General features: G+C 47.1%; 1 protein-coding gene across 1 annotated transcript in view; it reads right to left on the bottom strand.

Annotated features, from left to right (window-relative positions):
• The window catches only part of trappc10 (trafficking protein particle complex subunit 10), a 130,457-nt gene that overhangs the window by 67,776 nt on the left and 43,273 nt on the right, over positions 1-19,408 (bottom strand). The window contains 3 exon segments of the mRNA XM_063050211.1: positions 4,530-4,725; positions 11,110-11,306; positions 17,704-17,839. Coding sequence (XP_062906281.1) covers positions 4,530-4,725; positions 11,110-11,306; positions 17,704-17,839 — 529 coding nt within the window.

Raw genomic sequence — 19,408 nt, forward strand, 5'->3', positions numbered from 1 at the left:
CTCTGCCCCTTCCCCCTACAGTTCTGATGAAGGGTTCCGGCCCGAAACATCGACTCATCGATTCCACGGATGCTGCCCAACCTGCTGAGACCCTCCAGCGTGTTGTGAGTGTTGCAGATGAACACAATCCAAGCTTGTCTTCCTCCGAGTGAACACTGGAGGTCAGCACGGACGGGAGAGGCCAGCTTCCAATCCAGCATGGACACCGTACATAACATCTGCATGAAACTAACGCTTGTACTCTTCCCCCTCCCCCAACATTCTTACTCTATAAGACCGTAAGATAAGCAGTACTGTGCTAAAGTCTAAGGCACATGTAAAACAGTTCTGTAAAGCAAAGATGCTTGCAAAAATAATGAAATGAAAAGTTTCTAAACACCCTAAAATACTATAGAGAACTGTGAACAGTAAAAAAGAACTACATCAAATCAATATTTAGTGTGACCACCAAATATTGAAACTGCATCAATTCTCTTAGGTATTTTTATAAGAAAATCAGCTGGTAGGTTGTTCCAAGCATCTTGGAGAACTTGCCACATTTCTTCAGCAGACTCTGGCTGTCTCGCTCCAGGTAATCCCAGACAGCCTCGATGATGTTGAGATCAGGGCTCTGTGGGGGCATACCGTCTGAAACCACAGGGTGCCAGAGACTTTTGCACAGTATTATAGGAGCAGAATTAGGCCATTTGGCCCATTGAGTCTGCTCCACCACTTCATCATGGCTGATCCATTTTCCCTCTCAACACCATTTTCCTGCCTTCTACCTGTAACCTTTAATGCCCTGATTAATCAAGAACCTATTAACCTCCACCTTAACTATACCAAATGACTTGGCTTCCACAGGTATCTGTGGCAAAGAATTCCATAGATTCCTCATCCCCTGACTAAAGAAATTCCTCCTCATCCCTATTCTGAATGGATCTTCTTCTATTCTGAGGTTGTGCCCCCTGGACCTAGACTCCCCCAGTATAGGAGATATCCTCTCCGTATCCACTAGGCCTTTCAATATTTGATAAGTTACAATAAGACCCCTCCCTCATTCTTCTAAACTGCAGTGAGTACAGACCCAGAGCCATCAAACCCTCCTCATAGGTGGGATCAATCTTGTAAACGTCGACTGTACCTCTTCCTAGAGATGCTGCCTGGCCTGCTGCGTTCACCAGCAACTTTGATGTGTGTCGCTTGAATTTCCAGCATCTGCAGAATTCCTCGTGTTTTCAATCTTGTAAACCTCCTCTGAACTCTCTTCAATGTCAACATACACTTTCTTAGATAAGGGTCCAAAACTGCTCTCAGTTCTCCAAGTGAGGCCTCAGCATTATATCATTGCTTTTATATTCCAGCCCTCACTCCCAAGTCCCTTTGCAACTCAGATTTCTGCATTTTCTCCCCATTTTGAAAATAGTCTACGTCTTTATTCCTTCTACTAGAGTGCGTGATCATACACTTCCCTGCACTGTATTCCATCTGCTACTGCTTTGCCCATTCTCCCGATCTGTTCAAGTCCTTCTGCAGACTCCCTGCTTCCTCAACACTACCTGTCCGTCCACCTGTCTTTGTATCATCCGCAAACCTGGCCAAAAAAGCTATCAATTCCTTTATCCAAACCACTGATATACAACATGAAAAGAAGCTGTACCAACACCAACCCCTGCAGAACACCACAAAAATGGATTTTTTGCAATCGTAACACAGAGACGGATCGAGACGGACACAGAGTCTATAGAAGTGAGGCAAAGCAGCAGTGAGGTAATGGACCCTATACAGATTATAGAGAAGGTGTTTGCTGTCCTTAGGCTGGATAAATCCCCAGGGCCTGACAAGGTGTTCCCTCGGACCCTGTGGGAGGCTAGTGCAGAAACTGCTGGGGCCCTAGCAGAGATACTTAAATCATGCTTAGCGGCAGGTAAGCTACCAAAGGATTGGAGGATAACTAATGTTGTGCTGTTGTTTAAGAAAGGCTCTAAAAAATAAACCAGGAAATTATAGGCAGGTGAGCCTGATATCAGTTGTGGGAAAGTTATTGAAAGGTATTCTCAGGTGTCGGGTATATGAGTATTTGGATGGACAGGGACTGATTAGGGATAGTCAACAGGGTTTTGTTCATGGTAGGTCTTGCCTAACCAATCTTAAGAGTTTTTTGAGGAAGTTACCCGGAAAGTGAATTAAGACAAGGCTGTGGATGTTGTCTACATGGACTTTAGTAAGGCATTTGACAAGGTCTCACATGGGAAGTTAGTCAAGGTGGTTCAGACATTCAGCTTTCAAGATGAGGTAGTGAACTGGATTAGACATTGGCTTTGCAGGAGCAGCCAGTGGTAGTAGGGGGTTGCCTCTCTGACTGGAGGCCTGTGACTAGTGGTGTGCCACAGGGATCAGTGCTGGGTCCATAGTTACTTGTCACCTAATCAATGATCTGGATGGTAATATGGTAAACTGGATCAGAAAATTTGCAGATGACACCAAGGTTCGGGGTGTAGGGGACAGTAAGGAAGGCTATCATGGCTTGCTGAGGGATCTACATTAGCTGGAGAAATGGACTGAAAAATGGCAGATGGAATTTAATACAGACAAGTGTGAGGTGTTGTTGCACTTTGGTAGGTCTTACACGGTGAACAGTAGGGCACTGAGGCTGGCTGTAGAACAGTAATCCAGATCCATAATTCCTCCTAAGTGGTGTCACAGGTAGGCAGGGTCGTAAAGACAGCTTTTGGCACATTGGCCTTTATAAATCAACGTACTGAGTACAGGAGATGAGATGTTATGTTGAAGTTGTACAAGATGTTGGTGAGGCCTTATTTGGAGTATTGTGGGCAGTTTTGGTCACCTACCTACAGGAAAGATGTAAATAAGGTTGAAACTGTACTGGGAAAATGCACGGGGATGTTGCCGGGACTGGAGAACCTGAGTTATAAGAAAAGATTGAATGGGTAAGGACTTTATTATCTGGAACTTGGAAGATTTGATAGAGGTATATAAAATTATGAGGGGTATCAAATCACAAACACGAGAAAGTCTGCAGATGCTGGAAAGCCAAAGCAACACACACAAAATGCTGGAGAAACTCAGCAGGTCAGGCAGCATCTATGGAGAGGAATAAACCGTCAGCGTTTAGGACTGAGACACTTCTTCAGGGCTTCTGAGGGGTATAGAATAGGGCAAATGCAAGTAGACCTTTTCCACTGAGGTTGAGTGGGACCGCAACTAGAGGTCATGGTTTAAGGGTGAAAAGTGAAAAGTTTAAGGGGAACATGAGGGGAAACCTCTTCATTCAGAGAGTTGCGAGAGTGTGGAACGAGCTGCCAGCACAAGTAGTGCATGCAAGCTCAATTTCAATATTTGAGAGAGGCTTGGTTAGGTACCTGGACAGCAGGGATATGGAGAGCTATGGTCCTGATGCAGGAGATTGGGAGTAGGCAACTTAAATGGTTCAGCATGGACTAGGTGGGTTGAACGGCCTGCTTCTGTGCTGTACTTTTCTCAGACTCTATCACCACTAGTCACAGGTAGCCAACCAGAAAAGGCTCCCTTTATTCCCACTCTTTGCCCCCTGCCAGTCAGCCAATCTTCTATCCATGCTAGTATCTTTCCTGTAAGACTCTTACCTTATTAAGCAAGCTCACGTGTGGCACCTTGTCAAGGGCCTTCTGAAAATCCAAGTAAACATCCACTGAATCTCCTTTGTCTATCCTGACTGTTATTTCCTCAAAGAATTCCAACAGATCTGTTAGGGAAGATTTTCCCTTGAGGAAACCATGCTGACTATAGCCTATTTTATCACATGCCTCCAAGTGCCCCAAAATCTCATCCTTAAAAAAAGACTACAACATCTTCCGGACCACTAAAGTCAGGCTAACTTCTTGTAGTTTTCTTTCTTCTGCCTTCCTACCTTCCTAAAGAGTGGAGTGCCATTTGCAATTTTCTAGTCCTCTGGAACCATTCCAGAATCTAGTGATTCTTGAAAGATTGTCTCTACAAGTCTCTTCAGCCACCTCTTTCAGAACCCTGGGTCATAGTCCATCTGGCCCAGATTTCTTTCACCTTCCTGTCAGCTTGAACCAGCTGGCCATCCTTCTCTGACCTCTCTCATTAACAAGGCATTTCCACCCACAGAACTGCCGCTCACTGGATGTTTTTTTCCCGTTTCTCTAGAGACTTGTGTGTGAAAATCCCAGGAGATTAGTGGTTTGTGAGATGCTCAAACCACCCCATCTGACACCAACAATCATTCCATGTTAAAGTCGCTTACATCACATTCCTTCCCCATTCTGATGTTTGCTCTGAACAACAGTTGAACCTCTTGACCATGTCTACATGCTTTTATGCATTGAGTTGCTGTCTTGGCTGATTAGATATTTGCATTATCAAGCAGGTGTACCTAATAAAGCGGCCACTGTGTATATTTTTTTATAAATTAGTAGTATTTATTATGTATTGCACTGTACTACTGCCACAAAACAACACATTTCAGGAGCTACATCAGTGATATTAAACCTGATTCTGAACTATCACACATACAGCAGCCTTACCTGAACCATGAAATATTCGGAGAAACTCCAGCCAGCCTCCGTCCTCTTCTCCCTCATGGTCCTCATGTCATCCTCGAACTTGCCCAGGTTCTTGGTAAATGACATCAGCAGGAGGGTCCTGAGCTTGGTGAAGAACGCGTTCCAGGATTCCTGAGTCCGAGCAGAATCTTTCAGGGGATCGGACAGCACCACACACCTGCAACAGGAGAAGACGGCTTACGTCACCTCTTCCCCTGGTCCAGAACCACAGCCACAGCCTCTCCAGTCAGGAAAGGTCAGATCACACAGCTCTTCCCCTGGTCCAGAACCACAGCCAGAGCCTCTCCAGTTAGGAAAGGTCAGGTCACATGCCTCTTCACCTGGTTCAGAACCCCAGCCAGTCAGGAAAGGTCAGATCACACAGCTCTTCCCCTGGTCCAGAACCACAGCCACAGCCTCTCCAGTCAGGAAAGGTCAGATCATACACCTCTTCTCCTGGTCCAGAACCACAGCTAGTCAGGAAAGGTCAGGTCAGACGCCTCTTCACCTGGTCCAGAACCACAGCCTCTCCAGTCAAGATTAACTCCAACCCCAAACCCTCCCCAGGACCCGAGTCAGATGAAAAAACCATAGCCCACAAAGACAACAGACAGGAGAAGTTAATCCGTTTAGAAATGGACTGGGAGCAGGAAGAGTCAGTTCTCTCCATCAGAATTCTCTCATCAGTTATTACCCTTCAACCATTGGGTTCTTGATCTAGTGAGGAAAAACTTCACTCACCCCATCACTGAACTGTTCACACTAACTATGGACTAACATTCAAGGACTCTTCATCTCATTTTCTTGATATTTATTACTTATTTATTTATTATTATTTATTTATTATTATTTATTTACTTTTGTATCTGCAGTTTGTTGCCCTTTGTACAGTGGTTATTTGTCTGTCCATCTTGTTATGTGAAGTCTTTCATTGACTCTATATTGTTTCTTTGCACTTACCACAAGAAAATGAATTTCAAAATTGTACAGTACATGGTGATATATGGTACATGTGCTGATAATAAATTTACTTTGAACTTTGATCAACAACAAAGCTCACACACCACATCCCCATTCCCTTTGATTTCCTGAATATCTAATAAGCTCCAGAACTCACACAAGGATCGCACAGATAGAGAATACTGAAGATTTTAACCAAAATTCATCCTGACTTTAGCCCAAATGGCAGACACATTGATCCAAGGTTAGTGAAAAACCCACTGTAGACCAGAAGATACATAGAGGTGCAGAATCAGGCCACTCAGCCCATCGAGTCTGCTCCGCCTTTCCATCATCTGATTTATTTTCCCTCTCAACCTCATTCTCCTACCTTCTCCCCATAACCTTTGATGTCCTGACTAATCATTAACCCATCAACTTCCACTTTAAATACACCCAAAGACTTGGTCTCCACAGCTGTCTGTGGCAATGAATTATACAGCTTCTCATCTCTGCTTTAAATAGATGTACCTCTAGTCTTTGAGTGATCATTCTTTTAAGTGTGTCAGTGTTTAGAGTGGCTTTGTCCCATCAGACTTGGGCTAAGTAAGGTATCCAGTAAGTTTTGCTTTTCCTGTTCTTATTTGTTCACTTGTCTGTTAGGGCATAGTAGTGTAGTGAGAATGGTTCAAGGGCAGTGTTTTGTACTCTGTGTGGGACGTGGGAAGTCTGGGCGACCTGCGTCTCCTCCCAGATTATCACATTTGCACCAGGTTTACCAAGCTGCAGCTCCTGAGAGGACCCTGGTCAGACCCCACTTGGAGTACTGTGCTCAGTTCTGGTCACCTCACTACAGGAAGGATGTGGAAACCATAGAAAGGGTGCAGAGGAGATTTACAAGGATGTTACCTGGATTGGGGAGCATGCCTTATGAAAACAGGTTGAGTGAACTCGGTCTTTTCTCCTTGAAGCGACGGAGGATGAGAGGTGACCTGATAGAGGTGTATAAGATGATGAGAGGGATTGATCGTGTGGATAGTCAGAGGCTTTTTTCCAGGGCTGAAATGGCTAGCACGAGAGGGCACAGGTTTAAGGTACTTGGAAGCAGGTACAGAGGAGATGTCAGGGGTAAGTTTTTTTAAGCAGAGATTGGTGAGTGCGTGGAATGGGCTGCTGGAAATGGTGGTGGAGGCGGATATGATAGGGTCCTTTAACAAACTCCTGGATAGGTACATGGAGCTTAGAAAAATACTGACCCCCCCTGCCACCCAAACAGTAGAAAGGAGTTGTCTACAAGTTACAAGAAGATAGAAAATGCACGCCAAAAGGGCAATGTTACAATAGCCATGGGGTACTTCTATATGCCAGTAGATTGCGAATTCCAAGGGGGAATTTCTAGAATACTTACAAGATGGCCTTTTGGAGCAGCTGGTGGTTGAGCCCATTAGGGGATCAGCTATTTTGCATTGGGTGTTGTGCAATGAACCAGCCTCTGGTCCTAGAGTCCCCCACCACTGGAAACATCCTCTCCACACCCTCTCTATCCTGGCCTTTTATATTTGATTGGTTTCACTGAGGTCCCCTCTCATTCTTCTAAACTCTAGTGAGTACAGACTCCCCTAACCATAGCCTCTCCTCTTGTTCCTCTCCACACCTCCCTCCCTTTATTCCATGTTCCATCTTCCTTTCCTATCAGATTCCCATCACCTGTTCTCTCTTTCAGCTATCACCTCCCAGAAATTCACACTCTCCCCCTCCCTCACCTGCCAATCAACACTTCCCATACCCGGATCCACCTATCACCTCCCAGCCATTCCCTCTTTCATCCCTCCCTCACTTGCTGATCAAAACTCTCCACTCCTCGATCCACCTATCACCTGCTCTTACTCCACTTCTCTGTACTGACGGTCTCCTCTCCATCTTTTCAGCTCTGAGGAAGTGCCTGGGTCTGAAACATCATCTATCTCCCCCCGCCCCCAGACACCGCCCAATCTGCTGAATTCCTCCGGCACATTGTGTTGCTGAAAATCCCAGCATTTGCAGTTCTTGTGCCTACTCTGAACCCAAGAATAAAGTCCCCTCGTTCTGGACTATCTAGCCTGCAGAAACTGCCTCTCAGATCCTTGCGACAATGAGCTAACCTCTCATCCCGCTTAAATCAGTGCCACAATGGTGTAGCGGTCACTCTGATGGCATTACAGCTCGGGACACCGGAGTTCAGAGTTCAATTCTGGCACTGTCTGTAAGGAGCTTGTATGTTCTCCCCATCACCACGTGAGTTTCCTCCCACAGTCCGAAGATGTACCAGTTAGTAGGCTAATTGGTCATTGCAAATTGTCCTGTGATTAGGTAATAGATACATCAGGGTTGTCAAGGCCCAGAAGGGTCTGTTCTATCCTGTATCTCTAAATAAATAAAACTCCACTGAATGTTCAGACCCCATCCAGTCACTGTCTCCTCACAGAACAACCCCACCCCAATTCATCCGTTATGTGCTGTGTCGTATGATGTGGGTGATCATTGTCTGTAAATAAATAAAACTCCACTGAATGTTCAGACCCAACCCAGTCACTGTCTCCTCACAGAAGAACCCCACCCATATAACCATTACCCAATGCATCCGTTATGTGCCGTGTCGTATGATGTGGGTGATCATGGTCTTTAATCTGCCTATGGGGAAAACCCACTTCACACTGTTCTTATTGCTTCCTCAATCCATGACCATCATTGTTCTTGGCAATTTTTTCTGCAGAAGTGTTTTGCCATTGGCACCTTCTGAGCAGTGTCTTTACAAGACAGCTGACCCCAGTCATTATCAATACTCTTCAGAGATTGTCTGCCTGGTGTCAGTGGTCGCGTAACCAGGACTTGTGATATGAACCAGCTGCTCGTACGACCATCCACCACTGGTTCCCACAGCTTCTCATGACCCTGATCCGCCGGGGGAGGGGGGCAATGCGGGTGCTACACCTTGTCCAAGGGTGACCTGCAGGCTAGCAGTGGGAAGGAGCAGCTTTGGTAGAGATGTATCCCCACCCCAGCAGCCAAATAGCTGAAAAAAACACCCTGAAATAGCAACAGAATCCTTCATGAGGTGACACCAGAAACGGCGGGTGCCGGAATCTGGAGCAATACACAACCTTCTGAAGGGGCTTCCTGTCTATGGGGAAAGGAATCGTCAACATTTCAGATCGAGACCCTGCATCAGCAGTTGCATTAGCCCTGAGCTGAAACATTGACAATTTCATCGACAGTGCTCACCCTACTGAGTCCCCCCAGCAGACGGATTCTAATGCCAAACGGAGGAAGGCTTTCAAAGCTTGCAGAGGGATCTGGACCAATGGGAAAAATGGGCCAGAAAATGGCAGATGGAATTTAAAGCAGACAAGTGTGAGGTGTTGCATTTTGGAAGGACAAATCAAGGTAGGACATACACAGTAAATGGTAGGGCACTGAGGAGTGTGGAGGAACAAAGGGATCTGGGAGTTCAGATATATAATTCCCTGAAAGTGGCGTCACAGGTAGACAGGGTTGTAAGGAAGGCTTTTGGCATCCTGGCATTCATAAATCAAAGTATTGAGTATAGGAGTTGGGATGTTGTGGGGAGGTTGTATAAGACATTGGTGAGACCAAATTTGGAGTATTGTGTACAGTTCTGGTCACCTAACTATAGGAAGGATATCAGTAAGATTGAAAGAGTGCAGAGAAGATTTACTAGGATGTTGCCGGGTCTTCAGGAGTTGAGTTACAGGGAAAGATTGAACAGGTTAGGACTTTATTCCTTGGAGTGTAGAAGAACGAGGGGGGATTTGATAGAGGTTTACAAAATTATGAGGGGTATAGACAGTAAATGTGAGTAGGCTCTTTCCACTTAGGTTAGGAGAGATAAATACGAGAGGACATGGCTTTAGGGTGAAAGGGGAAAGGTTTAGGGGGAACATTAGGGGGAACTTCTTCACTCAGAGAGTGGTGGGAGTGTGGAACGAGTTGCCATCTGACATGGTAAATGTGGGCTCACTCTTACGTTTTAAGAATAAATTGAATAGGTACATGGATGGCAGAGGTCTAGAGGGTTATGGACTGAATGCAGGTTCATGGGACTAGCGAAATATTGTTTCAGCACAGACTAGAAGGGCTGAATGGCCTGTTTTTGTGCTGTAGTGTTCTATGGTTCTATAGGGAGAGAATTCAAAATGCAGAGATGCAAAGGGACTTGGGAGTCCTTGTGCAGGATACCCTAAAGGTTAACCTCCAGGTTGAGTCGGTGGTGAAGAAGGTGAATGCAATGTTGGCATTCATTTCTAGAGGTATAGAATATAAGAGCAGGGACATGATGTTGAGGCTCTATAAGGCACCCGTGAGACCACACTTGGAGTATTATGTGCAGTTTTGGGCTCCTTACTTTGGAAAGGATATACTGACATTGGAGAGGGTTCCAAGAAGATTCATGAGATTGATCCCAGGAATGGAAGAGTTACCATATGAGGAATGTCTGGCAGCTCTTTAGCTGTACTCCCTGGAGTTCAGGAGAATGAGGGGGGATGTCATAGAAACATTCTAAATGTTAAAAGGCCTGAACAGATTAGCTATGGCAAAATTATTTCCCATGGTAGGGAGTCCAAATCAGGAGGGCACGACTTCAGGATTGAAGGACGTCCATTTAGAACAGAGGTGCGGAGAAATTACTTTAGTCAGAGGGTGGCAAATCTGTGGAATTTGTTACCACGTGTGGCTGTGGAGGCTGAGTCATTGGGTGTATTTAAGGCAGAGGTAGATAGGTTCTTGATTAGCCATGGCATCAAAGGGTATGGCCAGTTGGCAGGGGAGTGGGGATGACTGGAAGAGTTGGATCAGCCCATGATTGAATGGTGGAGCAGACTTGATGGGCCGAATGGCCTACTTCTGCTCCTGTACCTTATGGTCTGAGTCAGGGCAAATACACGCAGTATCACAGCAGCTTCTACTGGGCCAACCAAACGTATTATTGTTCTTTATAGGGATATTTTTTTTCACAATCTCAAGACCTTGCTGGACATTAAGATCTCAAAGTACTGCAGGTCTACGTCATCAGCGAGTTGTCTGTTGACAAAGAAAATGAAGGATTGGGCTTGGAGTGGATCATGCTGCTGTTTGTGTCAGAGAGGCATCAGGGGAGTCTGTGCCCAAAGGTGGTGTGCAATCTGACAACGAGTGATCACCCTGTTGGACATTGTTAACGTGGAATTCTGCCAGGCCAGTTCACTGATTTACTGGTGGACAGTGGGGCAGCTGCAGGCCTCAGTTGTACAGAGGATAAGACAATTTACCTGTTTACAGCCCCCCAGGAGGTGGAGTCCGCGAGGCACAGTGTCCAAGTTGGGGTCAGTGCTGCCCCCCTCCAGTGTTCGCTTGGCAGAAGACAAGCCATATGGTGTTCAACTGCAGATTTCTGCAACATTCATGGTCTCTAAGTCTTGGACTGTCTTTTCCTGTGTGATTGTATTTTACTGATATCTTATGCTGTGTGTTGACTGTTGGTGTTGTGTTTTGTACCTTGGCCCTGGAGTAACGTTGTTTCATTTGGCTGTGTTCATGCATGACTGAATGACGACTGAACTTGTCAAAGCAGATACATTCACTGTACCTGTCACTCTGCTTGTTGCAGAAGTCGTTTCTGATCTTATCAACGATGGAAGTTCTGGGGAGAATGTTGGTTTTGTTCTTTTTCTTGGCGTCACTTTCCACAACAACAATCAGCCAGTCGGAACTGCTGTAGGCCTTTAAAATGTTCTGCCATTTTGTGATCTCGTCCTTCGCTGTTGCCTTGTAAACCTCGGTGTCCTAGAAAATTCAAAGGAAGACCAGATTTCAACAAACCACAGGGTGCTCTGTTTTCCCAAAGCTCAGACCCTCACACTGTGCAGGCCTCCGGTACAAGCTGCTGAGCGAACAGATAAAAATATACATCTAATTATTTATTTATGTATCTATTTATTCATTTCAAGATACAGCATGGAACAGGCTCTTCCAGCCCACCTATTTAACCCGAGCGCAATCACGGGATTATTTATCATCAATTAACCTACTGACCAGTCCATCTTTGGACTGTGGGAAGAAACCCACGCTGTCACGGGGAGAACATACAGATTCCTCACAGACAGTAGTGGGGTTAAGCCCTGATCACTGGTGCCGTGAACTTTTATGCTGTTCAAGTTTTAATGTGGAGAGTCTATGTAATACGTTACACTAATTCCCCACATAAAGCAGAGGAGCAAACTGCTCTTCTGATAACTGGTATGGGAACAGGAGTTGGCATCCTGAATAGGATAGAACGGGGGAGAAGACACACACACACAAAATGCTGGAGGAACTCAGCAGGCCAGGGAACATCTCTGGAAAAAAGTACAGACGACGTTTCAGGCCGAGACCTTTCGGCAGGTCTTGATGAAGGGTCTCGGCCCGAAATGTGACTGTACTTTTTCCACAGATGTTCCCTGGCCTGCTGAGTTCCTCCAGCATTTTATGTGTGTTGCTCAGATTTCCAGCATCTGCAAATTTTCTCGTTTGTAAGGGGGAAGGGGGTTTGGTGTGGAAACACACCGGAAAATTACATTGCCTCTTGTAACCTTCCATAGCACCACCTCATCTCAGCTCCATGCAGAACCACAAATCTGTCCGGTTGTGTCAATCTGCACCCAGACAACAGCCCTCCGGAGTGCTCCCTTCCATGTACGTACCCAAACTTCTCTCAGTTTTCAGAATCAAACCCATATCCACCTCTTGCACTGGCAGCTCGTCCCACACTCTCAACTCCCTCTGAGTGAAGATGTTTATTTATTTAGTAAAATAACGGGTGGACAGACCCTTCTGGCCCAGCAATCCTCCAATTTAATCCCAGCCTAATCACAGGACAATATACAATGACCAATTAACCTAGCAGCCAGTACGTCTTTGGCCTGTGGGAGGAAACCGGAGCACCCGGAGGAAACTCACGTGGTCACGGGGAGAATGTAGAAACTGCTACCAGGGAGATCCCCCTCATCTTCTCCTTAAATACTTCACCTTTCACTTTTAACCCATGACCTCTATTTGTAGTCCCACCCAACCTCAGTGGGAAAAACCTGATCTATGCCCTTGATAATTATGAACACCTCTAGCAAATTTCCCCTCAATCTCCTGTATTTAAGGGAATGAAGTCCAAACGTGTTCAACTGTTCTCTGTAACTCAGGTCCTGTAGTCTTTTGGCATTCCACTGAACAGATTAATCCTCACCTGGAGGGTCAAGGGTCAAGGCTCACGGCACAAAGACAGTCACGGAATCATACAGTGAAAGAACACTACAGAACAGAAGCAGGCTCCTCGGCCCATCTAGTGCTTGCCGACCCATTAATCTGACTAATTCCATCGACATGCCCCCACCATAGCCCCACATGCCCCTCTCATCCATGTACCTATACAAACTTGTCCAAAATGTTGAAATCAAATCCACAAACATACTTCCACAGGAGCTCGTTCCACATTCTCACCACCCTCTGAGCAAAGAACTTCCCCTCTTTTTTTCACCTGTCACCAATGACCTCGAGTTCTATAGCTCATACAAAAGTTGACGGCCAAAGGGAAGCACCTGTTCCAGAGGCAGAGAGGGGAGCCCGGGAATGAGGAAAATAGTACACCGTACACTCCAGCCCCGGGAATGAGGAAAATAGTACACCGTACACTCCAGCCCCGGGAATGAGGAAAATAGTACACCGTACACTCCAGCCCCGGGAATGAGGAAAATAGTACACCGTACACTCCAGCCCCGGGAATGAGGAAAATAGTACACCGTACACTCCAGCCCCGGGAATGAGGAAAATAGTACACGTACACTCCAGCCCCGGGAATGAGGAAAATAGTACACCGTACACTCCAGCCCCGGGAATGAGGAAAATAGTACACCGTACACTCCAGCCCCGGGAATGAGGAAAATAGTACACCGTACACTCCAGCCCCGGGAATGAGGAAAATAGTACACCGTACACTCCAGCCCCGGGAATGAGGAAAATAGTACACCGTACACTCCAGCCCCGGGAATGAGGAAAATAGTACACCGTACACTCCAGCCCCGGGAATGAGGAAAATAGTACACCGTACACTCCAGCCCCGGGAATGAGGAAAATAGTACACCGTACACTCCAGCCCCGGGAATGAGGAAAATAGTACACCGTACACTCCAGCCCCGGGAATGAGGAAAATAGTACACCGTACACTCCAGCCCCGGGAATGAGGAAAATAGTACACCGTACACTCCAGCCCCGGGAATGACACCGTCCAGCCCCGGGAATGAGGAAAATAGTACACCGTACACTCCAGCCCCGGGAATGAGGAAAATAGTACACCGTACACTCCAGCCCCGGGAATGAGGAAAATAGTACACCGTACACTCCAGCCACGGGAATGAGGAAAATAGTACCGTACACTCCAGCCCCGGGAATGAGGAAAATAGTACACCGTACACTCCAGCCCCGGGAATGAGGAAAATAGTACACCGTACACTCCAGCCCCGGGAATGAGGAAAATAGTACCGTACACTCCAGCCCCGGGAATGAGGAAAATAGTACACCGTACACTCCAGCCCCGGGAATGAGGAAAATAGTACACCGTACACTCCAGCCCCGGGAATGAGGAAAATAGTACACCGTACACACCTCCAGCCCCGGGAATGAGGAAAATAGTACACCGTACACTCCAGCCCCGGGAATGAGGAAAATAGTACACCGTACACTCCAGCCCCGGGAATGAGGAAAATAGTACACCGTACACTCCAGCCCCGGGAATGAGGAAAATAGTACACCGTACACTCCAGCCCCGGGAATGAGGAAAATAGTACACCGTACACTCCAGCCCCGGGAATGAGGAAAATAGTACCGTACACTCCAGCCCCGGGAATGAGGAAAATAGTACACCGTACACTCCAGCCCCGGGAATGAGGAAAATAGTACACCGTACACTCCAGCCCCGGGAATGAGGAAAATAGTACACCGTACACTCCAGCCCCGGGAATGAGGAAAATAGTACACCGTACACTCCAGCCCCGGGAATGAGGAAAATAGTACACCATACACTCCAGCCCCGGGAATGAGGAAAATAGTACCGTACACTCCAGCCCCGGGAATGAGGAAAATAGTACCTTACACTCCAGCCCCGGGAATGAGGAAAATAGTACACCGTACACTCCAGCCCCGGGAATGAGGAAAATAGTACCTTACACTCCAGCCCCGGGAATGAGGACAATAGTACCGTACACTCCAGCCACGGGAATGAGGAAAATAGTACCGTACACTCCAGCCCCGGGAATGAGGAAAATAGTACACCGTACACTCCAGCCCCGGGAATGAGGAAAATAGTACACCGTACACTCCAGCCCCGGGAATGAGGAAAATAGTACACCGTACACTCCAGCCCCGGGAATGAGGAAAATAGTACACCGTACACTCCAGCCCCGGGAATGAGGAAAATAGTACACCGTACACTCCAGCCCCGGGAATGAGGAAAATAGTACACCGTACACTCCAGCCCCGGGAATGAGGAAAATAGTACACCGTACACTCCAGCCATGGGAATGAGGAAAAATAGTACACCGTACACTCCAGCCCTGGGAATGAGGAAAATAGTACACCGTACACTCCAGCCACGGGAATGAGGAAAATAGTACACCGAACACTCCAGCCCCGGGAATGAGGAAAATAGTACCGTACACTCCAGCCCCGGGAATGAGGAAAATAGTACACCGTACACTCCAGCCCCGGGAATGAGGAAAATAGTACACCGTACACTCCAGCCCCGGGAATGAGGAAAATAGTACACCGTACACTCCAGCCCCGGGAATGAGGAAAATAGTACACCGTACACTCCAGCCCCGGGAATGAGGAAAATAGTACACCGTACACTCCAGCCCCGGGAATGAGGAAAATAGTACCGTACACTCCAGCCCCGGGAATGAGGAAAATAGTACACCGTACACTCCAGCCCCGGGAATGAGGAAAATAGTACACCGTACACTCCAGCCCCGGGAATGAGGAAAATAGTACACCGTACACTCCAGCCCCGGGAATGAGGAAAATAGTACACCGTACACTCCAGCCCCGGGAATGAGGAAAATAGTACGTACACTCCAGCCCCGGGAATGAGGAAAATAGTACACCGTACACTCCAGCCCCGGGAATGAGGAAAATAGTACACCGTACACTCCAGCCCCGGGAATGAGGAAAATAGTACACCGTACACTCCAGCCACGGGAATGAGGAAAATAGTACACCATCCACTCCAGCCGCGGGAATGAGGAAAATAGTACACCGTACACTCCAGCCCCGGGAATGAGGAAAATAGTACACCGTACACTCCAGCCATGGGAATGAGGAAAATAGTACCATACACTCCAGCCCCGGGAATGAGGAAAATAGTACACCATCCACTCCAGCCCAGGGAATGAGGAAAATAGTACACCATACACTCCAGCCCCGGGAATGAGGAAAATAGTACACCGTACACTCCAGCCCCGGGAATGAGGAAAATAGTACCGTACACTCCAGCCCCGGGAATGAGGAAAATAGTACACCGTACACTCCAGCCCCGGGAATGAGGAAAATAGTACCTTACACTCCAGCCCCGGGAATGAGGACAATAGTACCGTACACTCCAGCCACGGGAATGAGGAAAATAGTACCGTACACACCAGCCCCGGGAATGAGGAAAATAGTACACCGTACACTCCAGCCATGGGAATGAGGAAAATAGTACCGTACACTCCAGCCCCGGGAATGAGGAAAATAGTACACCATCCACTCCAGCCCCGAAATGAGGAAAATAGTACACCATACACTCCAGCCACGGGAATGAGGAAAATAGTACCGTACACTCCAGCCCCGGGAATGAGGAAAATAGTACACCATACACTCCAGCCACGGGAATGAGGAAAATAGTACCGTACACTCCAGCCCCGGGAATGAGGAAAATAGTACCGTACACTCCAGCCCCGGGAATGAGGACAATAGTACACCGTACACTCCAGCCACGGGAATGAGGAAAATAGTACCGTACACTCCAGCCCCGGGAATGAGGAAAATAGTACACCGTACACTCCAGCCCCGGGAATGAGGAAAATAGTACACCGTACACTCCAGCCCCGGGAATGAGGAAAATAGTACCGTACACTCCAGCCCCGGGAATGAGGAAAATAGTACACCGTACACTCCAGCCCCGGGAATGAGGAAAATAGTACACCGTACACTCCAGCCCCGGGAATGAGGAAAATAGTACCGTACACTCCAGCCCCGGGAATGAGGAAAATAGTACACCATACACTCCAGCCCCGGGAATGAGGAAAATAGTACCGTACACTCCAGCCCCGGGAATGAGGAAAATAGTACACCGTACACTCCAGCCCCGGGAATGAGGAAAATAGTACACCGTACACTCCAGCCATGGGAATGAGGAAAATAGTACACGTACACTCCAGCCCCGGGAATGAGGAAAATAGTACACCGTACACTCCAGCCACGGGAATGAGGAAAATAGTACACCGTACACTCCAGCCCTGGGAATGAGGAAAATAGTACACCGTACACTCCAGCCCCGGGAATGAGGAAAATAGTACACCATCCACTCCAGCCGCGGGAATGAGGAAAATAGTACACCATACACTCCAGCCCCGGGAATGAGGAAAATAGTACACCGTACACTCCAGCCCCGGGAATGAGGAAAATAGTACACCGTACACTCCAGCCCCGGGAATGAGGAAAATAGTACACCATACACTCCAGCCACGGGAATGAGGAAAATAGTACCGTACACTCCAGCCCCGGGAATGAGGAAAATAGTACTGTACACTCCAGCCCCGGGAATGAGGAAAATAGTACACCATACACTCCAGACCTTACACCGTACCAGCCCCGGGAATGAGGAAAATAGTACACCGTACACTCCAGCCCCGGGAATGAGGAAAATAGTACACCGTACACTCCAGCGATGGGAATGAGGAAAATAGTACCGTACACTCCAGCCCCGGGAATGAGGAAAATAGTACCGTACACTCCAGCCCCGGGAATGAGGACAATAGTACACCGTACACTCCAGCCACGGGAATGAGGAAAATAGTACCGTACACTCCAGCTCCGGGATTGAGGACAATAGTACTGTACACTCCAGCCCTGGGAATGAGGAAAATAGTACACCGTACACTGCAGCTCCCATACTTACACAGCAGTCTGTCCAAAATATGTGCAGGAACGGGAAGGTTAATAGTGCTCGGTTACCCTCCTTGGGAATCAACTCTTCCTTAAACTGAACAAAATTAGCCTCCAAGTGGATCATCTTCGGTGGGCGTCCATATGACCTGGAACGCGGAGAAACAACGTTCAAACCTCCACCGCCACCACCTTTCCAAAGCCCAAAATCCAAAGTTCAAAGAACAACTCAGCAACAAAGTCTGCCGCCATATACTACCCGGAGGTTCATTTCCTCACAGGCGTTTACAGGAATATAAAGAAATTCAATAGAATTAATGAAAACTATACATAAACAAAGACTGACAAACAACTAAAGTTCGAAAGAAAACAAATGATGCTTATAAAAAACAACATTGAGAGTCTGAGTTGTAACGAGTCTCTGAAAGTGAGTCTGTGCGTCATAGAACAAGGGTGATCAAAATTACATAAAGTAGAAGGGGATGTCAGTGGTAGGATTTTACTTTACAAAGAGAATGAGTACTGTGTGCATAGAACGTCCTGGCAGGGGTGGCAGTAGAGACAGGTACATTAGCGACATTTTAAATGCTCTTAAACAGACTTAAAAGTAATAGCAAAATAGAGTTCCCTGTTGGAGATAAGGGCTAGAGCAGGTTAAAAGGTCAACACATCATTGTGGGCTGAATGACCGTACTCTGCTGTTGTCTTCTCTGTTCGGAGCAGTGGTGATTAAAGTTATCAACACTTTTTCAGGAGCCTGATGGTTGAGGGGTAATAATTGCTCCTAAAGCTGGTGGTGTGGGTCCTGAGGCTCCTGTACCTCTCGCCCGATGGTGGGACTGTACTGCGAAGAGGACAAGGATGAAGAGGATGGTGGGATCCTTGGTGATGGATGCTGCTTTCTTGTGGCAGCACTCCTTGTCGATGTGCTTAATACTGGGGATAAATGTTTCCCTCCAACCAGCAGCACGACCTCAGCTGGCCATCGAGCAAAGCACCCAGAACACCTCACAGACTGATCAGCTAACCACTGAGAAAAGCACTTTGGTAGAATGAATAAAGGAGTAGACTATTTTCTAATCAGGGAGCAAATTCAGACATCTGAGATTTCAAGGGAATTAGGAGGCTTCATGCAAGATTCCCTAAAGGTTAACCAGCGGGTTGAGTCAATAAGTCAAATGCAATGTTGGCATTAATTTTGAGAGGACTAGAATATAAAAGCAAGAATGCAGTGCTGAGGATTTATAAGGCACTGATCAGACTGCGAGTGGAGTATTGTGAGCAGTTTTGGGCTCCTTATCTAAGAAAAGATGTGCTGGCATTGGAGAGGATCCAGAGGAGGTTCACAAGAATGATCCTGGGAATAAAAGGTTCTATGACGAGCGTTTGATGGCTCTGTGTCTGTACTTGCAGGAGTTTAGAAGAATAAGGAGGGATCTCATTGAAAACTATTGAATGTTGAAAGCCTCGATAGAGTGGATGTGGAGAGGATGTTTCCTATAGTGGGGAGTCTAGGACCAGAGGACACAGATAGAGTGGATGTGGAGAGGATGTTTCCTATAGTGGGGGAGTCTAGGACCAGAGGACACAGATAGAGTGGATGTGGAGAGGATGTTTCCTATAGTGGGGAGTCTAGGACCAGAGGACACAGATAGAGTGGATGTGGAGAGGATGTTTCCTATAGTGGGGGAGTCTAGGACCAGAGGACACAGATAGAG

The sequence above is a fragment of the Mobula hypostoma genome, chromosome 6, assembly GCF_963921235.1.
Source record: "Mobula hypostoma chromosome 6, sMobHyp1.1, whole genome shotgun sequence".
NCBI classification, from domain to species: domain Eukaryota; kingdom Metazoa; phylum Chordata; class Chondrichthyes; order Myliobatiformes; family Myliobatidae; genus Mobula; species Mobula hypostoma.